This window comes from Amyelois transitella, chromosome 25 (genome assembly GCF_032362555.1).
Source record: "Amyelois transitella isolate CPQ chromosome 25, ilAmyTran1.1, whole genome shotgun sequence".
NCBI classification, from domain to species: domain Eukaryota; kingdom Metazoa; phylum Arthropoda; class Insecta; order Lepidoptera; family Pyralidae; genus Amyelois; species Amyelois transitella.
In genome coordinates this window covers 3,532,975-3,560,769 of record NC_083528.1, presented here as the reverse complement: position 1 = coordinate 3,560,769, position 27,795 = coordinate 3,532,975, and the positions used below count along the sequence as shown (strand labels likewise).

The 27,795-nt window shown below is 34.3% G+C and overlaps 2 protein-coding genes across 2 annotated transcripts in view; one reads left to right on the top strand and one right to left on the bottom strand.

The window, feature by feature from the left end:
• Window positions 1-27,795, bottom strand: part of LOC106137146 (dual specificity tyrosine-phosphorylation-regulated kinase 2) — a 131,910-nt gene that overhangs the window by 102,457 nt on the left and 1,658 nt on the right. The window lies entirely within an intron of this gene.
• Window positions 19,888-23,234, top strand: LOC132903387 (uncharacterized). Its single transcript, XM_060951650.1, has 2 exons — window positions 19,888-20,376; window positions 20,728-23,234. Exon 2 carries the CDS (start codon window positions 20,735-20,737, stop codon window positions 23,165-23,167), a length of 2,433 nt encoding a protein of 810 aa, XP_060807633.1. The 5' UTR covers window positions 19,888-20,376; window positions 20,728-20,734; the 3' UTR covers window positions 23,168-23,234.

Sequence of the window (27,795 nt, the reverse complement as noted above, 5' to 3'; positions counted from 1 at the left end):
AAATTACCTGTAAAGATATAAAAATAAATTAATGTTATCTACAATTTTATTTCTTTAAAAATTTACGTAAGTACATAAAGTAAATCACCAAGTTTCCTAAATAATACAGGAAATCAAGAAAGTAACTAAATAACCTCAAATCTTCAAATTCAAGTTTTTATCCCCACCAGAAATCGTTGTCAATATCAGCCAATTTTTTCAAATATTTTCTGTAGATATAGCAAAAACAGTAGTTACACAATAACCGAAATAAAAATAGTAAAAGCAAAACGTTTCGACTGGCGGCCTAACTAACAATCCTAGCACTTTCGCTCTTGAAACATAACATAGGGTTGCCACACGTAGGGTTTTTATTAAAATGACAAACAGAAGTAAAACCTTGAACGAAAATTTTCAAATATTTGTACGCTCAATGTCAGTGAACACAGTAGAGTTGTTAGGGTAAGGGAAAACATCGTAAAGAGACCTGCACATTCAGGCACCTGGACTGCATATCTTAACTATACATGTATACTCTCCAGAGATATGTAACGTAGCTGAGACTAACGCCAGAGAGAAGAAGACACTAGAATGGCATTTGGCTGCGCGTCCAAATTAATCACATTTTCCTTTTTACATCTGTGATAAGAAATAACGCATAATAATGATTGACATAAACGTTAAACCCAAAACTTGATTGTTTATAATATTTTAGTGTAATGACGAACCAAAGCCATAATTTTTGTCAATACATATCTTTATCACGAAAGGAAAGAAGTATACACATGCAGGGATCGTGGAAAGTGAAAAAAAAAATAATTTCTGCCTATCCTTCCGGAATAGAGACGTGATTTTATGTGTGATTGATATCTTTTTGTACACATAGCATGTATACAACATGCATGCAATGCAACAACATGCATGATATGCAACATATCAAATTAGTCATTTTTTTTTTTATTGTTATCCTATCCGCCAACCCTATTTAACTCGAAGCGTGGGCTAACCGCCAAATTTTGCGCCGAAATTCTGATAATATTTCGCGTACATTTGGCTTTGGCACCGTGATTCGATTTAAACGGAATGATAACTCCGATAGCGATCGTATAATGTGCAATCGTGTTCAAATGTTAAATCTACAAATGATACGAGTATGTGTAAGCGAAACAAAATGTAACTGCAACTGAATTAAAATTGTTTTCCGCGAACTGATTATCTCTTTGCGATTAAAGGGAAGAATATGAAATCTATGCTTGCAATTAATGTTTGCCACATGGCCCGAAAATATGACTTTCTGATGCTGTAAGATTCAAACCCTAAATGTCATTGTTTACTTTGCCTAACCTCAAAAAAATTGAATTTTCTTATTTAAGTTGTACATTAAAGGTAGATTTAGAGCAGGTTTGTCACATTGAAAATCTTAAAATGTTGAAGATTAATGTCATTAAATAAAATCTCACAAATTTACATGAAACAAGAAGTATTTCACTGGGCTACAATTTACAAAAAGTTTGCAAAAGGAGTCCCGTATTCGCTAATTGGCCTCAGTTCCAGTGGCAACAAACCACACATGAGTCGAATCCGCATAGTCAGCATTCCCACCGTTTACGGGCTCCTAACTAATGACCTCAGCGAAATTTAATTATTTTAGTTACACGTTCCCAGTTTCAACAGCACGTTAATATTTTTTTTAATTCTTATTGAAAGTACCTTGACGATAAAGCTTTAATTTTATAAGCAGGAAACGATTTCTACTTTTCATTATGTCAATTCCAACTTTATTTTAAAGCCCTAGAATCTCGATCACTATAAATCTATATTTAAAAACGTACTTACATACATCTGCTTTAATAAAAGAGGGAAATACGATAAGTTGTATTAAATAGCTAAGAGTATATTAGAAAATTACAGTTGTGGCACAGAAAGACAAATTTAATATTGACATTTTGCGTAAACTTCCGAAGCCACTAATAAAATGAAACACAAGTCGTAGAAAGTTAAGGGTTTGATAAACATCGATTTTTAAACGTGGGACCGATCCGCACCATTTGTTGGGGTGGTCAGACCAACTTGCAACAGTCTAAAAATATTTAGCTCACATGAAAATGCCCTATGGTTTTAATAATCATACGTAGTCTTCACCCTACCCACAAAATTGTCCGAATGCTGATTGTAGAACAGGGGACTAAAATAGCGGAGTTACGTGTGCTAGCCCGGTTAGGTGGCCAAGCGGAACAAATGACCAATCGATGTAAAAACACCAGTTTTTATATAGCATGTCAAATTTTATGAAGACTGATCATGTAACTTTTGCTTCAACTTCTTAAATGGAAGGATTTTGGCGTTCCGTTCTAGTTCATCAAGGAACTTCTAAGCTGAAAATGTGTTGAGCGGTGGAATAAAAACTGTAAGTAGATTCTTATTGACATTGCCATCCTCCATTGCCTTGATATATCGCCATCCTATAAATATATTTAACTAGCTGTTGCCCGCGACTTCGTCCGCGTAACCCACACTAAAAATGACGAAGTTTCATACAAACTTGCAACCCTTATTTCACCCCCTTAGGAACAGAATTTCCAAAAATCCTTTCTTAGTGGATCCCTCCTAGTTAAAATCTACCTTCCTGCCAAATTTCATCTTTATTGGCTCATTAGATTTCGAGATTTCGTGATTCCTAAGTGAGTGTTTTTCGCTTTTATATATATAGATATGCACAAGCAAGACCATGATTTTCCTACAAATATTTTTATGGTGCATACAAATAGCGTTCCGGAAATCAAAACCGGAACCTCTGAGAACTGGCCAATAGAATAACATAACAATTAACCATACATGGAGCTCGTTACAGCGATCCCTAACTTAAAATAGTATATTTAAATGTTAGGAACGCACGCGGTCGTGTTTGCAATTCGTAATGTCTTCCTATTAAAGGCGTATTTATTTGCGGTTGGTTTGGTTAGAAACGATTGAAAAGTTCTAGTTATGGAAATGGAAGAAAAGGTAAAAATAAAGTGGCAGAGGAAGTATACACACAATATAAAAAGTACTGAATAAACGTAAAGGTAAAGTATAGAGATGTGGTCAACTTGTATACATCTACCTATATAATCAATTTAATTAATAAGTCGTTTGCCGGGAATTTACCTTGCGAACACAGTTAATTTTAACAAAAGTGTGAATATCTCCAATACAAATTAATGGATTTTGATGCCCTGCGAACTTAAAAATTCCTCTACACTCATTTTGGATTTCAAACCAACGGTATGAAAGTTATCGTACTATAACAAATACATGTATCTACATAAAAAAAATAGCCCTAAGATGATTGGTAACAATTAGGTACATATTAAACATATATAATCGTAAAAAAGTAACTCGAACCAATATTAATCTATATGTTAATCATTATTTATACAACCAGGTAAAACGCCATATCCGTTTCCGTCCACGTGGCGCCCGAAGGTCTGACCTATAGTTAAACCTGTCAAAACTGTTGTTAGGCATAACTAGGTAAAACGGAACTTAATATTTGGTATATTGCTAACATGCATGATATAATTTCGCTATAAAATATTTATGGTTGAATAAAAATATTTTAAAGCGAAATTATATTATATAATAACAAAAATAAATATTCTAGTTATATAAAATCAACATAACATTATTTTTTAACAGATCTTTGCTGTGAAGTATGTGCGTGAGAAGTACGTGATTAAATATGACGACTCGTTAAAGTAACGAGCCATATAATATTACACAATCTTTTCTAAATAAACCCATATCTTTACTGGTCATAAAGAATGACACATAAAAATCGTAGAGAAGCTAACAATGAACCTAAATGAAATGTCGACCAAAATAAGACGCATAGATATGGGTATACCCTATTAAATAAAGTACGCAGACTCAATTGTTAGCAAGGCTTACCTTTGTGAATTTAATAAGGGTTCGGAAGGCAGCGAAGAAACAAAGGAATAAGAAACTAAAAGAAGCGTATCAGTTCAAGCTCAAGCAACAATATTTTGATTTGATTAAATTGGATCATCCTTGTTACAATTGGAGATTTTTATACTTGATCGAAGCGATTGAATCTTAAAAAAAACTTCCTAAATATCTATTTAATATTTTAATTTTTAAAAAACTATATTTATAAAAATTTTAATAAAAAAACTATTATAAAAATTTTAATTATATAAAAAACTTCCTAAATATCTATTTTATCAAAACAATACGGATTGTAGTAACTAGAATAACTACATTTAAGAAATTTCACAAAATGCGGTAGTTGAAACTTTTTGATTAATAAATCGCCCTTTGTCCTTATTAATTTATTAATCGTATCTTGATCAAATTCAGGACGTCCTGGTAAAGGGTCAGGTCAAAAGTACCCGAAACCGCCGAGCTTGTATGAAGAGAGTTATGAATGTGGATGAAGCGAAGAGAGTATGCAGAGATCGTAGCAAGTGGAAAGAGGTAGTCTCTGCCTACCCCTCCGGGAAAGAGGCGTGATTTTATGTATGTATGTATGTATGTAAATCGCCCTTTTGGACATATAAACCATAAAAAATATCAGGAATAAAAAGAATAAAGTTACCATTTTCTTACGAAATACCTTCGTATCTTTTTTATTATAATAATTTATAAGATAAAACGTAATCAAACTCGAAAATCGGGCCAGGTTGTTATACTTTGAAATGTCAGAATGTCACTTCACTTTCCAATGTCAAGCAATTACCGCACGGATAGTTTTTCAAATTAACTAAATAAGCCTAGTCCAATACGATTCCGGCAATTGTTTAGTAGTGAAAGACAATCACAGGATGTACCTACGTTAAGGTCAAGTGCCATTAGGCTTTTAATGTACTTTATATCTTCAAATCAGTATGTTTCAATTGAATTGCTCTTGGCCCGCGCCCGCGACTCCGCCCGTGTTATCTGAAATATCTTATTATTTACCATTCGTGCGGGAATTTCGGGTAATATGAGGAACCTACATAACAAAATTAAACATTATCAGATCCAACTGTTTGAGCTGTTCGGTATAGATCAGTCAATCCGATATAATTGTCTATCATCAAGATACTTAAGATATGTAGGATCTTTACGACTATTTACATATATACTTTTACAATATTTTCTACAGGGACTTAAGTTATATTATTTTAAAAAAATGTGAATACTCATTTTGGTACCTCAAATTCGAATGTTACCTTAGTAAATCTAACAGTTCTCAATGTACTCCGAATTGATCTATAATTGAACCAACAAAGGATTGCTAAGGCTGATTACCGGTATCGGGGCTGGGTATCGAACCCGTGACTTCGGGGTCACAGACCCAATGTCAATATAAAGGTCAATGACTATTGATGAACTTGTAACGTCAATACTTTTTTTTTTGGAAATTGTTTGAATTTTCAAATGTTTTCTTATAATACAGTTAAAGTAATTAGAAAACAGTCGAAAGTAAATAAGACTCATAGAGAAACGCAACTTTAACATTTTATAATGCAGTTTGCATCACATATTACACTAAAACAAGCTCTGCTCGCGACTCCGCTTGCGTACAGTGACGTTTCAAAGCACCAAAAGAACAGTACTTTTATTACAGATGGGATTTCTCTTGTACAAACATACATACTTTACAATATTAATAAAAAATATGTATTTCCAATACATATTTACTGACTAACAGTATTACCCGGAATACGACGGTAAGACCAGAGGTAACAAAGAGTTCTAAAGTAAAATAACCTTGTTAATATATTCTTTGTTTCAGTAGCACTTTGATAAAATCTACTTAAGGCATTTTTTCCATATATCCATATAAACCATAATTACGTCTCAGGTAACCCATTTAGTTTGGACCTTGGGCATTCGTGACTGAACGGTGTAATAAATAAGCAATCGAATTGTGGTTTTCAATTATTGACGCTTCAGACTAGATAAAAACCTTAGACAGCGCGTTTCTGATAATAATATCCTCGGGACCTAAATGCGCAACGAACTAAAAATTTTGATACATTGGAGAAAAATTTAAGACATTTACGCCCCAAAACATACATTTCAGAATATTCAAATTTAACCGTTAATTTCATAACATTTTCCTAAAACTTTGTCGATATTTGCTTAGACTCGTACGTACACTTTTTTACGTTTAATTCTTAACAGGAACAAAAGTATTCTTTATTTTTATGTTCAGAGCACGCCGCCTTTATTGTTTAGCTTACCTCACCGAACGCTATTTGGCAGCCAAACCAGGGATTTAAGATATTGCTCTTATAATATAGGTTCAAGTAATCTGGACGTTTTATGATGCCTGTTGTTTGCTGTTATGAAATAGCTGCATTGCTTAGACTTAATTTGGATGTATGATTTTACTAAAATAGTAATAACATACGTAAAATTACGTATCTTTCGTAAAGGAGTAGACTTGTTCTTTACTACGATTCCGTTCATCCACGTTTCCTACATACTTCTCTCGATTCTTACAACTGATTATTCGCTTCACGTAAGCTCCCCAATTAAAGGTTCATCTGTTTTTCTTTCTCCAGCTGCACCTTCAACTACTGTGCTTCGGAACATTGTCCGCTTATGCAATATTAAATTTATCTTAAGATGTGAATAATACATTTCATAAATAAAATAATATTAAATAGTGAAATCACAAATATTTGTTGACTTGGCGGTCTATTTAATACAGGAATCTATATCAGGTTGAATTTTAAGAATATAGTAGAGCCATCAAAACAAAGCAGAGGTTATACATACACATAGCTAGCCCAATAGTTAGATTCGAAGCTCAAGCTCTGTTAAAAAAAAATATTATGTTCTTGACACCTTTTGTTGACAAGTTGATCAGTAACAAAATAGTAGGTAACGTTATCATTGAAGACTTGTTTGGGAATGATCGGTATGACATCTCTTGATATGCTTGGATTGTTTTTCCGGACATCATATAGTACCAACCATAATTAAATTTACATAGGGTAGACAGAGCCAACAGTCTTGAAAGGACTGAATGGCCACGTTCAGCTATTTGGCTTAATGATCAAATTGAGATTCAAATAGTGACAGGTTGCTAGCCCATCGCCTAAAAAAGAATCCCAAGTTTGTAAGCCTATCCTTTAGTCGCCTATTACGACATCCATGGGAAAGAGATGGAGTGGTCCTATTCTTTTTTGTATTGGTGCCGGGAACCACACGGCACAAATTTACATAAATGTTAACATTAATCCTTATCTAACTGTGGCATTACCATACCAGTAACTCTAGTTATTACAGTTCGAAGGTTCCGCGAATTTTACAAGAAGATAGCCTAAAAGCATTTTTGCACCGTAATATTAAATCCGCCATGAAAATAATTTGCAGTAATTCTTTTTAAACATTTACATTTTGGCAAAGTGCAGATCCCGTTGTAAACCACAGTCGTCGATCCAACGATTAATAAAAGTTAAATGAAGCATACCGCCGTTATTTTTTTTAACCTCGCGTGGGTGTTTCATCAATAATTTAAATATCCCACTCACACATGCAGAGAATAATTATACATGTACAAAACAATAAAAGAAATCCGTTAATTGCCCTGGTCCCATTACTGCAACAGAATCAGCGGTGTTGGCTTTCATTCATATGAATCGGCTCGCGGCATTTTGTGGATCACGAATATAAAAAAGGTCAACTTTCATAAATTTGATCCTTGTCACCATTAGCATAGGAGTCATGTAGTATGTATTTATTTTTGACACAGTTACACCAGTACATTTTTATTGGTAATTCATATAAAAGTGATTATGTTAAGTGTTCTCTGGTTCAAGAAACGATTAAGATTTTACGATCTGGAAACCTTAATGTGCTACTTTCCCAGATATAAAAGCTAATACACATCCAATGAAAGAATTAACAAGAACGTGTGCCGAATCAAAGATGCAGTTGGGCATAATCAAAGAGGGTTTTCGGGAAACTGGGTCAACCCATTCTTAGTCTTAAACGGGAAATTCCATTACTAGTGCTGACCCTTCGTTAGTTTCGTGATATAGGCGTACACATAGAAAATATTTATGTAAGCAATAGGACAGTTATTTTTAACAAGATTTTTTACCACCCTTTCCTTACAAGATGATCTTTCTCAAAGTTTAAAACATATTGGCCTATTTTATTGATATTAAATCATAAATAAGTCGATTGAATTGGTATAGTCGTGTCAAAAGAGGTAATACAAATTATAAACTGAAATAAGAGAGATAAAAAGATATAAATATAACCTACCACTTGAAAAAGCATCAAACTCATGAGATGAAAGAAGCTGATTGCCGAGCATCCGCTGACACTTCAAGAATATACAATTACCCGCGACCCTGCAAGGTCTTCGAGACACATGACATCCTAAGCCCCATCTAATGAAGAAGACATTTGAACCTATCGCCTCTTGCCATTGGCCCCATTTACCTTCCGGTTGAGTCATTCTTTCTCGTTCGCACTTGAATAAAAATCTATGAGCGAAAAAAGATGACAATAGGGTTACGAGACGTGTCAGTCAACCGGGGCACAGGTCGTGTGGGCTTGGCATTAACCCACTTTTGAGCCCGTGGGAGGCCGTTCTAAAATTAAAAAGCAAAATCTGTTTGTTTGCTTATGCGCAATCAGTGCTAGCGCAACTCGTCGGTACCAATATTAGCGATTCGTGCGTCGAAAATCAAGTTAGTAGTTGCGCTTACTGTACTTTTTTATATCAATTTCGTTATTTTGTGACGAAATAAGGTATCAAAATAAAAAAGAATTAGCTAACCGGGTGGTTAATTGACTAATATTCAGACTACAAACCACTTTTTGATGAGGATGTCTTTGAAAATGTGAACTAAGTAAGTATATTATGATAATGATAATTTTCATTATGTTCATCAACACAAAATTTTAAAAGGTCGAAAATTAAAATGTATTATACGAAACAGGAAAGAGTCGTGATTTTATGTATGTATGTTTTATACGAATGTGCAAGGTTGGTAATAAAAAAATGTCTGCATAAAGTCAGTTAACTTGGTAGCATAGTACAACCAAAATTAAGCAATCAAATTACGCATTGAACGAATTACAGATTTTAAGTAATATTCACCTCGTTAGTCGTTCGTATCTCAGTTGGCAACCAACTCAAGCATAGCCGCTTAGAGGCAATGTTTGCCCAACAATAATCTTAAAATCAAGTAGGTTATCAATACCCTCTTTGATAACATTTGGCAGACTGATAACGTGAGAAAGTGGGACGGTTTTTTTTCGATGAAAGGTTTAAGTTAATCTTGTAATATTCTGTTATTATTTTATTTTATATTAAAACCAGAATTATGATCCAATCTTGGTTAGGTTCCATAATTAATTCAGCCAAAAACTCTTAGATCGTAGCCACAGGTCCTATATACTTAGGTTTCTTTCCAAGGAAGGTCACAATCGGGGTAAACGCATGAATACCAATTTCATTTGCTTTCAAATAACCTAGTACCTGGGATAACGGTGGTCGTATCGCTTTCGTTTATAAAAAACAGCCGATTTTTACCTGTAACAAAAAAATGCCATTTTAAAGTACATATTAACACAATTAACACTTATGTTTATCACGTTCAAAAATTTGCCAAAATAACACAATCTTTCACGCTATCAAGCTACTTCGTGCGTAACTATTGCCACCCTTTTATATCATTTAGTTCCGTGCGTAATTCTATAATCAGATTAAACTTAATCGAACAAAAAGTAATCGCTTTCCACACTATAGTCGAAATCTGTGCCTAAACTAATACGGCACGCCCTGCAATGATATAAAAAGTAATGGTAGTGCAATAACCTCTCCATTGCGTGGCATAATCGATCGACTCGACCCTAGTCCCGACTGTCCCACTTCTCGTCTGTACGCACTTTGTCAAGTGCTATCATTCGTCACAACATAACTCAAAATACATCAGAAGGTTAAGTGATAAAGTGCACACATTTCTGTAAATCTCAATTTTTGTCCGAAGCTACATTTATATTCTACTAGCTGTGCCCGCGACTTCGTCCGCGTGGAAAAGTTATTTTGGGCATCATATTTATTTTTGCAAACATCCTCCTCGGCTATTTCCTAGTCCTAGTCAGGCGGTCAGGCGTTCGCCGTATTAAATGTTTCGCTGCAAATTGCTTATAACGACTATATCTCAAAACCTATTCGTCTGATTTATATACTGTAAATGGCAATTTTAGTCTACATGAAAAGCCGAAAGTTATAAACATATTTATTTGAATAAGGATTAATACTGAATTAAAGAAAATTGGTTTCAAAATAACTTATGTTTATAATGAAAAAATAATCTTAAAAAATTTACATAAAAGTGGTTATTGTAAGTAAACCTTAAGAGATAGATATATGCTCTCGCGGACTTTTTTGTGGCAAAAAATGAGTACTTCATATCTTTAGTACATTGTTTTACTATATCTTTGTTGGTTTGCGCAGCGTTCGCGTGGAAAGCTCGCAGATGGCCGACTCATTCAACTTTCACCTGCATTGTTGACGTTCCCCGTAGGAAATCCGGGATAAAATGCCTATAGCCTTCCTCGATAAATAGACTATCTAACAGTGAAAGAATTATTCAAATCGGTTCAGTAGTTTCTGAGATTAGCGCGTTTAAACAAACAAACAAACAAAACAAACTCTTCAGCTTTATAATATTAGTATAGATTTGGATTTTCGTGTGAAAGATGTATTATTTTTTTTATTCTTTTATTCAAACAGTAAAATACTGTTACATATTCCGAAATCTAGTCCCACTTACGTATATCAGAGGATCAAAATATACTTAATTTACTATGTAAGTTTTCGCAGTAAGCAAAGCAGCATTTCTGAAGTGGACCTTCTGTATTAACTTTGTTTTACCACGAACGTCGTACGTCTATAAGAGTACTGTAACGGAGTACGTACGGTACGCAATACTCTCTGACCTATATTTGAGTTGCATGTAAATGATATTCAGCATACTTTTAAATTAGGGAAGGGAGGAACTGTGAGCTCGAGACTTGTGGCAAAACAGAAAAGCATGCCGTATACAACATGACAACTTGATAAACATTTTCCGCTCCTGAATACAGTTTGTTGTTTTGACGTGTATATCTTTTGTTATTACCACATTTACAACTTTGCCTCGAACATTTATAACTGTAAACGTTTCAAAGTAATAAATGTTTGTAATTCTAAAGATAAATTTTAACTTTGACAAACCAAATTCGGTTTTGAGATAAGATACATTTTTAAAGAGAAACCGCCGAACTTGCATGAAGACATTTATGAATGTAATTATTATTTAATTTATGACATTTAATAATGTATGAATGTAAAGCGAAAGAAGTATTCAGGGATCGTAGCAAGTGAAAAATATAGTCTGTGCCTTCCCCTCTGGTTAAGAGACGTGATTTTATATACTTAATATGTATGTAAAATTGTAAAATTACTATCACTAATAACGATGATTTTGTGCTTCCTATCAGTTCATGTCTCCCTTCATACTTCTTATTTTACCCTGTAAATTTCCATACCGATCAAAAACAGACTACAAGATTAACTTAATAACAAACTTAAACTCTTCCTGATCCCAGCCCACGCGCCACATCCTTCAAGAGCCGGCGTGAAATACGAGGGAAATATATCTGAACCTTGGGCCCGTAGACATAAATCTCGGTAAAGTATTGGCGAGATTAAGGTGAGTGTGTGTACAGCGAGGTAATAAAATATATATCTGATGTTGCCAGTTTTTATCTTTGACAAACACACTTTGTTTTTATGACGACCTTTTTACATTTTGACAGTTCTCAAATCCGGGCAAAATTAAGTTGTGTAACATTTTTTTTTTTTTGGCAAATGCAAATATAGCGGTGGCCATAATAGTGGTAAATAATTAGTTAACTATGCGACAATTTTATCACAAACCAGGAACCGATGGTATTCTTTTCAGTGAGAGTTTAACTGCGTTTAAATTATAGTAAATAGCGTAAGGTGGTGTAAGCAAACTAAACTAATAGCTATTCTGTTTTGTCAAGAAAACCCTAAGTTGTTGCATTAATGCAATTAAAGCTTAGCAGTTAAACTGGAAAAATCTTATATTTATGCAGTTTCCAAATTAAATGTAACTTGCAGCATCGCAAACATCAAATTGGCTGGCTGGTCTGAAGCTCAGCTGAACTTTGCAAGTTTCCAAGTCGCAAAGTTCAAGTAATAAGTGAGCTCAATTGACTTTGAAGTCGTTGCGGTCTTGCCGCTGGGAAATCTTTTTATTTGAAAAACTTGGATTGTTTAGACTTAATTCAGATAATCATGTGTATGAAGTACATAAATATCATCGTACTTATTTATACCCTTAACATTCAGCGTGCGTTTTTCTCTTTTCTTACGGCTTTTTACCTCAATATCTTCCGAGTAGCTTATTTTCTTATACACTAGCTGCCGGGCCCGGCTTGGCAAGGTGTCCCTTGAAGAATATTGTCATTTTGGGTATTCTTAAAAAAAAAGCAAGAGACTACAAAGGTCAGGTCATTCTTTCTTCAGGTCGTCTCCGATTTGATCGCCTACTTCCAACTTTCCTATTCACACTCTACTTGTAGATCTTAGTAAACCTGCTTATGTTTATCATCTCCGCATGACGAGACCAACTAAGTCTCACCTTTTCTATTCCTGCAAATATAAGTTTAAGTGCTGCCTTTACCACTCACTTTCACCCGGTTCAATACACTCAGGTGCTAAAGTGTTAATAACAGCACCAATTAGGTCACCCAGGGCGTCAGTATTAAAAGTGCGAGCGCCGGACCGTTGGTTCGCTAATTGGTACATTACGCTTAGTGCAGGTGAAACAGGGTTCGTTGGCACATGGTCTGTTACGTTCTTGGTTTCCCTATCGCTTTCCCTGGGTTAATGGACTTACATTTAACAAGACCTGGTATGGTAGTACTTCGTATTGCTAACCGTTCACGAACATTCAGGCAAATGGATACTTTAATCGTAATGCAAATGTGTTAGATTCCCTTGAAAGAAGGCGGTAATAAGACGGGAGTTGTGGTGTGTTTCTTACAAACCTGACTTATCCGCTTTAGAATCGTGGTCACAGACAGGCTCCTCTCCAGAATGTTGAGGAAGCAACCGGTACAAATGCCAACTATAGAGAATATGTAGAGCCGTGTGTTGGTAGACGAGTTACTGTTACTATAGCATAATTAGCGTATTACCGAGTAACACTAGAATATTTTTAGAAAAAGGTTTCACTATCATCACCTTGAGAAGAACTAAAGAATTGAGAGATCAATGAGACGAGAGGTCATATATATCATATCCACTTGATGATTGATGTCTGTGCAAATCTACGCTTGCCAATAAACTTCTGCAATCTCAAGATGACGTCACAAGCCAGCGTCCTCGCCCACTCGTAACGTCGACCTGTGTTGCTATCCGTCTACGACCCAATTACTAAATTCACGCCACCAGTATCGAGCACTAGGTTAGTCACGTGACATTTTTCCAATTTCTGGAATCGCCGACATAATTCCTAAGCAATAACACGTAATATAACGAGAAAGACGAAGGCCTTGGTTAGACCAACGTATCCTGATCAAATCGGAGATGTCCTGGCAAAAGTTCAGGTCAAGATTACCCTAAATTGACAAATAGTCTCTGCCTACTGAGAAAAGGGGTGATTATAATAAGGCAAAATTATAACTGAAGTGATTGTTTTGTATGACAAAATCGACGACCCAGAATACAGTCCGCAGAAACACAGGTCCTCCTTTGTGAAAAGTATAGATAGATCATAGATCATACGATCGTAAAAATCTAATTTTATGTATTTATACAAAACCATTCCTTTTATTATATAAATAACCCAATCACTCTGAAATTTCAATATTGGATGGATACAATTTTTATTATTTTCTAATCATTAAATTTTTGTTTTAAGGGACATTAGGAACTATGTATAATGTTTGTTATTATTAAAACCAATCGGTCAATGTATCAATCCTGAATTACAGAAGCGGGGTTTTTCCTCGTGGACAACATAACAATGTTATTCCAATAAAATTTTATCTGACCCAAACAAACATAAACTTCCTTCCTGTATAATGATCATATAAACGAGCTATTTTTAACCATGGTATCAGAAGCCCTCATTGCAAGATGTGTACATAGAAGAGTAGTCTATGTGTAGTTGTGATTCAAAGGGTGGTTTGGTATTAAATTACACTTTACTTGTAGTACTCTAGCTCCGCAGCTTGAGTATACATACATACATATATCACGCCTTTATCTCTTATCAGCTAGTTAGACAGTCAGTTATAAAACATGTGTGATAAGTAATTTAAATAATAAAGCAAACCATCAAATTGTCCCAACTCTTTTGCCACTGCGGCTAAAAGGTTGAGTTAATGGAGCACAATTTTCTAAGAATAACAACAGCGTTTAAGTTTAAACTGCCTTAAACCTACTTTAAAAAGGTTGCTTTTTTATTTGGTCATTTTGTAACGCGGTACAGCCAAGACAGACGTGGGCACAAGTTGTATGTTCATGTTATAGTAAATCATCATTAGAATCACTTCAAAAAATGTAAAATTGATGAAAATACTTCTAACCATAATAAACTCTAAAATACCTACAATAAGACTGCTAATAATAAAACATGCCCAATCGTATTGTTCTTGGCAAGCGTAGCTTTTATAAAACTGTAGCTTTAACTGAAAGTGTTTTTAATTTTTTCTGATAGATTGAATAGACCAATACTGACCGATTATATAAAAAAAAATTGGTATCAATATGTTTTGGCAAATAAATTTATCTTATCAATTTTTAGTCTGAACATTAAATCGAGACACAATCAAAAAGCTTAAACAGTCTATCCGGCAAGCAAATGTTAGAAAAATATGTACTTTAAGTCAAAAACTACTACTTTTTTAACTAAAGCATGTAAACTCGTCCACACAAAATAAAAATAAGCAGAAATTGAGAAACGCAGAAACGGCTTACATGATCGCATTACGTACTGATATATGTATGTACACGTACGTAAACTCATGCGATCATCAGTGTCCTCAAGACTAAATAATGTTTCACATTTGGAGAGATTCAAAATACGACCGCCCACACAAAATTGGAGTGATATAAGACTCTTCCGCTCTCAGCTTCCCACTTGCACAGCCCTACGTTTTGCGTAAGATGGCAAAATCGATAGCGACTGGCGAGACCGTGTGACCCACTTAGTAGGGGCGCAAAATGTACACCGCGCAGAATGGCGACGAAGCTTCGACGAAATAGTGAAATAATTTATTTTAAACTTATAATTTGAATTAAAATATCCGGTCTCTTGTTTTTTCTTGTTTTTGTCATGATAAATCAACGTTACAGCTTTAGTAATTTTTTTGCAAACGCACCGCTATATTTTGGGCCCGTGGTTTGTTGGCAATGATGTTCGCAATAACATTTTTATCTTTCTTTTTTCATTTGTCTACAAAACTAATACGAGAACTAAAAGGTCAACAGAAAATACACAATGTCAGTTATGTCAGTCTGTATAGTATTCTGTACTTTCAATATTTTGGGACAAGGACTCGAGCCAAACGTTTATTATCTGATCAGTCCACCCACTGTCAGGAGTTGCTTAATCACATCTAGAAAATAAGTCTGACTTCTTTGTTTCAGATCATACGGTACAATATTTGTTGTCATCTTTAAAAGTTTAATTAAGGGAGGACGCTATGGAAGTAAATTTAAATACACATAGATACAAGATTTTTCTGTAAAAGAAATGTTTTAACAAGGTTTAATGTAATGTAAACTGTGTTACACCCTAACTAGTAAAAATTTATTCCAAAAATTAATCGTATGGGCGTATCGCCCTTTATGATAGCTAACCCACACAGAACGATAATATTAACCAAATGTCCAATATTCCACTGAATCTCTTGTTTAGTAGACATTATATATTTCCAAAGGAAAAATTTGAAATGAAATATATTTAACAACAAATTTAGGTCAATACAATGCATTTCTGTTACACAAGTGTTCCGATTGTGTCTAAAGTTCAGTGTTCCAGTCTAGACTTTCTCTAAATGACAATGATGTATGTTTTGTAATTACACACATACATATTATATTCAATTGTATTCAACGTTGCCTAATGTTAGGATTAACCCAAATATTCAGCATGTCATTATTTTAGTTTGAATATTAATACTTAATAATCTTGTGAACAAACATAGGACTTTGTTAACAAAGCCAGTGTTTTAGGATTTGTATACATTGACATACATAAAATCACGTCTATATCCCTTGCGTGGTAGATAGAGCCAAGTCTTGAAAAGTCTGTTTTGTACACGTTCAGCTGTATGGCTAAATAATGAAATTGAAATTCATATAATGACAGGTTTCTAACCCATTACCTACAAAAAGAATTGCATAGGTATTGCATAGCTAGGAAAAAGTAAAGAGCATTTGTTGAGTGCTTATTTTTTTTATTTGGTAAGGAGGCACAAGGTCACACATCTAGATGAATAATTGGCAGTGGTGTTGTATGTAAAATGTTAAACCTACGTATAATATAATAAAACAAATTCATTGAAATTTAGTTACTACTAAAGCGACATAAGAGTGTCCATTCAGGACAGCTTTATATTATGTATATATATTGTTAAGTGGATAAAGCTCGTCCATTAATGCAAATGGCGAGACCCTTTGAATAATAATCATCATTACAGGCTCATCAGGCATCTGACATTAAGTGCTAATATAACAGGAGTGGACATAGAAAACTACTATGAATATCTACTAGATGCACAGCCGCTTACATTGGAAGTCAAGGTTCTCCACATGCGACTGTACGGCAAAAACGAGTATTGAAAAACAAAAGCATTTTTAACCAATGGTTATTTCACTTATACTTTCATACATACATATAATCACGTGTATACCCCTTGCGGGGTAGACAGGCTTGAAAATACTTATAGGCCTCATTCAGTTGTTTGGCTTAATAATAGAATTTATATACTCGTATTGAGATTTTTTACAGCTATCATAATCTCATTACTTGCATTTTAATTTGATTTACATTACCACATCTTAAGGCGTAGGTAGAACCACCGGGCAATCTATCAAAATCTAGTCTTCAATCAAATCAACGGATAGTAGGTAGGGCAAAATCAAATGAAGTTAGATAAAAAAAAAATATCAAATATTTCTGCCCCACACAAAGCCTTGAACAGAAATTAGTCTACACAAAGAATTACTAAGAAACAAAAACACTTCTTAGCCCTAAGATAATACGCATTAATTTAAATATGTACAAAGAATTACTAACGACTGGGCGGGCGCACTAAATTGCCAGATCCGTCAAAAGGAACGCTATATTTATTACAACAGACAAGGGCACTGTTTGCTTTCTTTCCATACAGAAAATACGTATCTTTATATACGAAGGTATACATTTACATTATGTTAATTTATTTTGTATCTTTATATAAGAAGGTATACATTTACATTTATGTTAATTTATTTTTATAAGCAAACTAAGTTTCGTGAGAATTTTAGGAAATCCGTTCTTAGTTTAAGGTTTGGCTGTGCGTTTATTTCAGTAAGTCAGTCAATCAGTAGTCAGTCTCTTCATGTCGTGACCATATGTTATGCCTCAAAGCGCGCACGATATTTGATTCATCGCCCGGATAACTAAGTTTCAGTATTTGTTTATAAGGATGTTTAAATGTGCATTAAAACCGCAGTTATAGTATAAGATGTAGTCTCTGCCTACCCCTCTAGGAAAGAGGTGACATTATAGAGATAGAAAAAACTGTAAGTTCTGAAACATGCTGTTGTATTGTTGTTTGTAATATAACATGGCGTCGAAGGAAACTATTGAAGGAAGCATGTTCAGAAACTTTAACATTTGGGAAATGTTTAGATGATATAAATGATCCTGATAAGATGATGAAAAATGAAGAAAGACGCTAGTCTAAGCAACCGTACTCTTAATGAAACCTTATCGATGATTGAAGCAGAAATTTGCAGGGATCGTCCCATTTGGATAATACTTATTTGTCTCTGTCTGTCCCTTCCGGGATAGAGCAATCATGTATGTTATGTAGAATAAAACATTTATGGCGTCAAAAATTAAAACTAATAATTCACGTGTCGTATTTTATTAATGTATTCTATCATGTTACTAACTAATAGGTAATTCTTTCTCAACATCCCAATTTTAGTTGCAATAATAAACAGTCAAAGAAGGCCACAACATTGAAACCAATCAACAAAAACATGCATTTATAACTATTAAGACATGGGCTTAGTTAAGTCTTCATCAGTTCAATGATAACAGCCCATTATTTTATATATCAAAGAGGATCTGCATGACCGCGTGGAGTCAGATGAGCTCATAACATCGTTGCGTATCTCGACCTTATAGCTTTATTCCAGTCGGGGCCAACTGAACTCGAGAAATTAAGTAATGTTTTATTAACCTTTAATTCAAAAAAGGTAGTGATACTGATATTCGAGTGATTTGGTCAAAAAGAACAGAAAGTTTCCCAAAGATGCGGCCAATACTGACTTCGAAAGAAATAAGGTTTTCAATTCTTCGTGATCCCTTCTGTTTTGTAATATTCCCCGATTTCTCACACGCCGTTCCAGATAAAAAAAAATATATTCAATTGGTAGGTAGTAATTTTTTTATCCTTCAGTTGTACATGAATCTCATAATTTAATCGATCTATAAATATCGACATACTTTATAACATCGAGCATACAGCCACCAACAATACAAACAAAACGTCAGACCAGTCCAGGACTGACGGCTACAAGTTTACGGGACTCGAACCCGGCCCAATTCGTGTTTTATTTATACCTGAGTCAGTGCGCAGGTGTTCAGAGCTACAGGTCCTATTGTGTTTTGACATCGCACAAAGGATGGTTGGATAAGCGAAATTCAAAAATTTGAACCGCGGCCAAACCGCAAAAAACGGGAAGGCGACAAGCCAAGCTAAAATCAACTACACGAGCCTCGTATAAATACATTTTTAATCCATTTTATGTCCGAACTTTCATATACAAAGGCAGCAAACGCACTGCTGAAAGAAGCGCATAATGCCCGGTTTCCATTAAAGCGGAGGAGGGGAAACGAGGTGACATTTGTTTTAAATAACCACTCAGATTTCGTTATTTCCAAATCTCTTATTCGCTTAGCTTCTGTGGAAACCGGGCATAACAACCGACCGTTGTTAGGCCCGGTTACTCCTTGCTAAGCTATAGTGTTCAGAATCTGAAACTTAAGACATTCATATGATCTAATCACTCTTTTTACCAGAGGTACTCGTAGGCAAGGACTACATCTTTTCACTTCCACTAGTGTTTATCTACATACATCACTAGCTCTCTACGTGCAAGGTTCAGGCTACTCTATAGCTGACCTACCGCCAGGACTTTCCCAAACTGATCATGGTACGTTAAGGTAACCGTTATCATTAAAAGTTATTATTAAATACAAAGCATTCGTTGCGATGGCGACCCGTATTGATTACCTTCTTTATCAAATTTATCTCTTTCAACATCAGGTCATTATATTTTCAACATATCTTTCAACATATCTTATCTAGTAATTCCTGGTTGATTTTCGTTTGTTCGCTTCAAAGGGTCTAAAGCCAGCATCATCCAAATGATACTCAACTATAAATTTATTTGGCAAAAAACATAATATTGTGTCTCTGCAACATCGTGTATTCTTAATGCACTAAGATTGTTAATGTCGGTGAGCTACTCTGCCCTGCTAAGCGCAAAAGCGGTATCTCAAAAAAAATCGTAAAATTGATTTTTATGCCATCGGATAGCTTTAAAAAATACGCATCTACTGGACTAAGCCATTTAGCAATATCTTGTTCAAAACGTATGAAAAAACCTTAAGAAAGATTTTTCTATCTCAGTTTTACCATATATCACTAAGGGTGTTAGAGGTATATTAATATTACGTAGGCAACCAGCCGCAAATTTAAATATCGCTAAAATTCTTAAATAAATACACAACTTTTGCTTAGCCGATAAGCGGTAAGTAGGATGAGTAAAATCAGTAATGAGTTACCGCTATAATGCTTAGTATTTTAATGCTTGCATAATACGCAAACTGTTTTGAATTAGTGAGATACGGTTGCAATAGCAAAATTAAATTAGCCCTTATGGTTTTACTGGATAAGATCGAATTTCTAATACATTTTACAGTGATTTATCCCTGCCCTTGGCAAATTCGTTCGCAAATTCGTGTCATAACTTGTTTGTTTTTGTTGTGAAGAGGTCATGATATTTGTGCAAAATTGAGAAAAAAACTGTAAATTAAGGTGCTTAATGGGGTCACTTCATACATTGACATTCAGGTAAGTCCTATTAAATATTATTTTAGCATTTTGTAACCATAATCATTGCAAAATTAGAAATTTTGTGTTAAACTTTCTTGCGGTTGGCGTGCGCGCCCTCGTACGCATTCGTACTTAGCAAAATTGACCTTGATCTACCAGAACATAAAGTAAATTATTTTTAATCATATTTTCCCAGCCATACGGTTATTGTTGTTCCGATGATAATAAGTTGATTTGCACTTTACATTACGTAAGTGCAATATTTTAATTTATTTCCCAAATATATAATTTGTATTATGTTTGTTAAAGATAACTAAACGTTTTTGATGAATAAAATAATTCAGTTATACTTATTAAATATTGTTACAGATAAACCATGTCGCAAAGAAATACGAAAATGATGATGCTTTTAGCACAAAAAAATAAGGCGTTGAGGGAAAAGTTTAAGGAATCCAAACAATTACAACGTAATATTAAAACGATCGATCCCGACTTTTTTCCTACTAGTGATTCAGATGATGATCCCGCATTTTCAAGATTCAACAGTGCTGATCAATTACTAGCTCCGATTCTTCCTTCCTCAAATGGTTTCGACTTTGAAGATTCACATTTTTTATCGGGTCCGTGTACATCAAACGTTGATTATTTCGCTATGCATCAGGATGATCAAAACACAGAAATCGGGAATAACAACAAATCCCCTAACTCGTTGATCACATTGACAACTGTGCCAATTATTGAACATAATGATTTAAGTGACATATCATCGCCAGGCTTTTGTTTTAATACACACAACATACACAATGTTTTTAATTGCGGTAATCCAGAACCTTTGATCACAGATACTATTGAAGATCAACAAAGATCCTGTATTTTTCAAGATGATACAGAAAAAATATTGATAACTGCTTCCGATAATACTATTTGCACTTCTGAATCTCTTAGGAATAATTCAAATGTGATAAGTGTTCAATACGAAAAATCTGTTGAGAATTCATCTCAAGGACACGAAGTGACACCAAATGATAATCTTAGGGACACCGAGAATCTGACACAAAACGAGATAGCTGATGGAAATACACATAATCTTACAACTTATACTAAGGCCGGTACAATTAGGAAAAGAAAAAAACACGACCAACCTCTCAAAGTCAGAAATGAAGTGAAAAAAAGTGAGATTAGAGAGAAACATAACGTTAAACCACCCTGTCCTGCTTCATGCAAAAAGCAGTGTATCCAAAATATATCGGAAGAGCAGCGAAAAATTATAAATGAGAGCTTCTGGAGTTTGAATGACAAAGAGAGGAAGGCTTATATGCTGCATCACACCTCAGCTAAATCTGTGAAACAAAGAACAGTAACAAGATTTGAATCAGAGGAGTACAGAAAAAAAGTAAGCTACAGTTATTCACTTAAGGACGTGCTCGGTACAAAGTATGGAGTATGTAAAACCTTCTTTTTGACAACTTTGGGCTACAAATCATCTAATGACAAACCTTTACATACGGCTTTGGCCAATTCTAACGACACGGTTGCACCACCAGTAGACAAAAGACTGGGAGCTACTCCTCACAATAAAATTGAATCTACTCCTATTAAGGAACATATAATGAGCTTTGAGCCGAGTATATCTCATTACAGGCGTGAACACGCTCCCAATCGCTTATACTTACCCAGTGATTTGACAATCAGTGCGATGCATAAAGACTTTTTAGAAAAAAATCCGTCTTGCAAAGTATCTTACGATAAATATCGAGAAGTAGTCGCAGAATTAAATATTTCTTTTGTAAAGCTTGGCCACGAAGAGTGTGAGGACTGTGAAGAGTTCCGTTTACACGATGATACACATACCAAAGAAAACCTTAAAGAAGACTGTCTAGGTTGCACGAAGTGGAAAAGTCATAACAAACGGGCATACATGTCCAGAGAGCAGTATAAATTAGACAGTGAGCTAAATGAAACTGATACTGTTGTATATTCTGCTGATTTACAAAAAGTTATCATGCTGCCCAGGATAGACATGTTCAAAACTGCTATTTTTACTCATAGGATAGTGGTTTACAACGAAAGTTTCGTGCCAACTGGTCAAGGCCGAAAAGATTTGAGTGTTTTTCCTGTACTATGGTATGAAGGGTTGTTTGGACGTTCCAAAGCCGAAATTATAAGTGCATACTATCAATTTTTTATTTTTCATCGGGATAAAAAAAATATCATACTATGGGTTGATAATTGTTCCTCCCAGAACAAAAACTGGACGTTTTTTTCTTTCTTAATTTATATTATAAATTCTAAGGATATCAACGCCGACAAGATTGTCATCAAATATTTTGAATCCGGCCACACCTTTATGTCAGCTGATAGTTTCCATCATAGGGTAGAGCTGTCCATAAAACGCATGAAAAACAAAATTTATGATTTCGCAGATTTTTCTCAGGCAGTTAGCACTGCAGGAAAAAATGTAAAACTTAAAGAGATGAACATGCAAGACTTTTATGACTGGGATGATTATACCACACAATATGCACTGTCTCGAATTAAACCGCGTCCATATGTCAGCGAAATGGTTGAAGTTGAAGTTAAAAGAGGCAGTTTTGATATCACCTACAAAACAGGATTCGATCAAAATGCAATTACTGCTAGCATTATAGGAAAAAAAATTTTAAAAAGTCATGTCTTGCCTCCACCAAAAAAGAAAACTGCTCCGGAAGGAATTTCAAGAAACAAAAAAGAAAATATTTTGAAATCTTTTCAAAATATAATACCACAAAATAGAATGTCCTTTTGGAGAGAACTCCCTACTTTTGACTAATAAAATTCCTTCCAAAAACCGTTTGTTTTTAAATATTTTTTTATGTAATTTCAAATTTTAATAATAAAAAAACGTTATATATATACTTTAATTGTTTTTTTTTTTCAAATAATACATATTTTATTCGATAGAAAATACATTCCTTTTTGTATACACACATGTTTGAGAAGAGCTAACGAAAAAGCGGTATCTCAATTTTAATTCTATAGTTTACTAAGCGGTGTAACCGTATCTCATGAATAAAGTACATTATTATACATTTTTGATAATTTAACTAATGTGATAACAAATACACCCTATATAATATATAAATAATATTTAACAAATAAAAAAAACTATACATAAAGTATATATATAACTATTTTTACATAACTTCAATTATCTCAAAACTCGCTTTCTTTGAGTTACCGCTTTTGCGCTTAGTTGGGCAGTACTGTTCTTGAGGCGACTGCTACATCAAATATTTTCAATAAATTATTCTCTTTCTTTTCTAAAATTAAATGGCCCAGTTAAAATAGTTGATTAATAGGATAATTAATTCTATTTTTACACTAAAACATACCTGTTTGCGTGTCCAAGGTATTACAGCAAACAGAAATAGCTTATAATGTAGGCAAGTAAGTCGATCGAACCATGAGTTTAACTACTACAAAAAAAAGGTAACTCGACTTCAAGAAACAAGGTTTTACAACAACGAGTTTCTCCAAGACACATAATTAACTTTAAAAAAAATGCTTCTTTTTTTAAACCTTGCGACTGGCAAGCGGAAAATTAGCGTGAACATCACGCATGCCACCTCGCCAGTTTTTCTAGATCTTAGACCATTGTCGTACCTTTTTGGGTTTTGAGGTTAGTGCAGTCATGTTTAAGCATGTGGTCTGCACAGTCTCAAAACACGAGTTGACCCCGATTGGAAAATATATGGTTTTGAAAGTTAATTTAGTAAGCTGTCACTAAATATCTATAAATCTCATTTCCATTATCAAGCCTTCAAGTTTAACGTGACCTTTGTGCCTATCCACATTTGGCTCTGTCTACCTGGTAATGGACAGAGGTTGATATGTGTGTTTGTATTTCTATCCTATAATACAAGTCTCGAACTTCGGGTAAAGCTCTGCCTGATTGACTGACATATCAACGCACATACCAAACTGCTGGGTCTAGAATGTTGAAATTTGACACAAGTGGTCTAGGGGTACCTACACTAAGCGTGGATTTCCCGATATTCCCGCGGGAATGGAAATTTACGGGATTTTTCGTCTTACGTATGCGAACTGTAGTTATCTTACAGAAATATTTACTGTTGCCTGCGACTTCGCTCGTCTTGAATCTCCAAACATTTCAGCTTAATAAGTAATTATTTCAATATCTAAACGATATAATAGCAAATCCTTTCAGAAGTTTTTGATATAATAACAAACACAGTCACATACTTACAAACTTTCGTACGTATATCAGTAGGATAAGATTTTCAATTTCATTATCGCGCAAGAGAAATCATGTTACATAAACGTGTGCCATTACTATAGAAATCAACTTTTCAACACGTTAGTGTGTCAACAAAAATCTTTTCTCATAAACTATTCAATAAGTGAAATGGCGTTTGCGAATCGCGTCTGACGTCAATATGGCGCGTGGTTTATCGCGTGAAATACTTACATATGTACGTATTTTTATATGTTTGTTCAGCTGGATTTGGAATCGAAATTATTCTAGACGCTAGAATATAGTTATTTCAGTACTATAATTATAACCGGGTAATACAGAACCGAATGCTAGTAAAACAATACTAACTTATATATTTAATAATACTTACATTATTGTAGAATAGTGGTGTGCCTACCATATTTGGTTCATGTGGACTCAAAAAAAGTTTCTTTAACAAGTAGCCAGAAAAATCTGGACGTGTCCAATTTAACGTCTAGGATACAACTCGTACATTTTAGTTTTAATTGTTTAATTTTGTTTTATACATCCAAATGGTAAGTGCAATGCACTTTAACTGTTGCGAGTTGAAATTTTAATTTATGCGAATAATTAAGCAAGAAATATTAAGTCCAGTTTTGGATGATATCATGGCTAGAACACGGCTAAAAATGTTTCGTAAATTATTTTCTTGTTAGAGGACGCATTTTACGTACTCCTTTACAATATTTTCGAATTCCTGATTGGCTTCAAAAGAGGAAGCGTGCTGTAAAAATATTTGGCAAATTTAAAACATTCTCGTTCCAAATTATAGGGGAACAGATGAACATTCATACCCACATACATTTATACAGGCCAAAATCATAACCCTCCCTTTTGTTTCGCCGTAGTTGAGTAAAAATTACCTACAATTTTTTGACAAAATCACCTGTTCCATTTACAAAAACTCTATTAACTTACGGTTGACATTCGAGCGGTCTCTTTCACATTTAAGACCACAGACAAGGGCGGCTTGCGGTTCTACTAACGTTTGGTCTGAATTTCTTGTTCGTTATTCGTTATTTCTCATAAAACTAAAAATACCTAATAAAACCTCATAAACCGTTCGAACTGTGTACCCTTTTTCGAAAATTAACACGAAAGCGGGAAAAGGGGGAATTTTTGGATAGGGCAGTGATTTTTTTTCCGTTGTAATCACAATCTTGTTGTTAAATTCAATGTTTACATCAGACATTTGGCACAACTGATAAGAGAACGCGACTTTATCAATAACCTACATTGTGTACCTACTTCGCATGCTAAATAACTTGCTCAAATAAACTTTTTTAATTATTAATAAAAAAGTTTATTTAAACTTAGTTCGGTTGAAGGGGGGGTGTTGCAAGTTCTTATAAAATGATTGATTAGATAGGTATTGCCATCATCAAAGTCATCGAGGTATGCGTAAAAATTTAAGTAGAAGAACCTATTAAATCGGGCACAACTGCACACTGCAAAAACAATACGACTTATGTTAGGCTTAATGATTGCGATTCAAATAGTGTCAGGTTGCTAGCCCATCGCCTAAAAGAAGAATCCTAAATTTTTAAGCCTATCGCTTAGTCGCCTTTATGATATCCATGGGAAAGAGATGGAGTGGTCCTTTTCTTTTTCTATTGATTCCGGGAACCACACGGCAGTTTTATCATAAAGTAATAATTAGGAATGAGGTACTTACATCGTAACAATCGTTCTGGCACAAATGAGTGTATTTAAATGTCATTAAAGGATTTCTGTTTACAAATAATAGTAATAAATGTTCCGTTAAAACTGACTGTTTTTTTTTTTGGTGATATTTTTATGAGAACACCCTCATAAAGTAATAAAACGATAATTGGGAATGAGCTGCTTACATCTTAAGAGTCAGTCCGGCACAAATGAGTGTACTTAGATGGCAAAAAAAAGGATTTCTGTTAATAAATAATAGCAATAAATATTTGGTAAAACTGATTGTTTTGTTTGTGATTTATGAGAACCGTCATAAAGTAATAAAACAAATAAGTTAGTTATGTACTGCGTAATAACATAATTTGAAGGGTTAACTTGAACGGTTGTGGTGCAATAATTTCACGCACTTTCTGATTTGTAAGATTTTTTACTATCACAATAGAACTAATAAATAAATAAATATATACTGGACAAATTACACAGGTAATATATAGCTAGGGCAACATGTTCTTACATTAATTAATTCAACTGTTTTTCGATACGAAAAGTTGCGTAGTTCGTTTAATGTTTAGCAGATTTTCCCTTTTAGCCATACTTCTATTGAATGTTTTCAAAAATCTATTTTTTATGATTTACGATCTCAACTCAAGGCAAACGCAAACATTACTAAAGTTCCAACAATAGCAATATTTTAAAAATGTTTAAATAAAAATTTTAAGACTCCATCAAAAGCTAATCGCCAGTTTGTAGGTCAATACTTTTTGTTAACAGAGAATGGCTGAAGGCTGTATTTGCTCGTTTTTCTTATATTTTTTCGTGCTTAATTAGTCCGTCACGTAATGTTGACAAACTGTGGTTTATTTGAAACTGAATGATGAAGTCAAACCTTTAAAAATTCCTCTAGAAATAATTCTTGTCTTAATGGTATTTCGTACACGTTCTTACATTACTCAATTCAATCCTACACACCCTGGTATCACACTTTTTAATGCCTCAAAGCCTCTAAAGGTTGTAACAAAACGACTACTATTTCGCGCCTGTATGTAGTTAATATAATATCATGAAGTAATCACCTTTATTTTTACTTTTGTTGTCAACCCCTCAATTGATTCCTAAATTCCCATTTTTAACATACAAAACACTGTGCTTTTTGTACACAGTTCGTATGGCAATAAATTTTACCGAATAGTGGAGCGACTTTCGAAGGTTTCTTCATATGCCCGTGATGCCCATATGCACGTGACTTGACCGCCCCAGTCACAAATATTGACGTAAATAACTTCTAATATCGTGTGGCGCTGTCTCTGAACCTATCGGGAAGTTTGAAAATAGAACACGACCGTTCGGGTGAGCGACTCGCGGACGAAAAGATAACGTTTATCTCAACATCGATTGCAGCAAGAAATGTAACCTGTAGTTGGTAAATTGTTTCACAGTTTCTGTTTCATGAGTTGGATATGTCTTGCATTGCATTTATTTATCACCACCGAAATGAC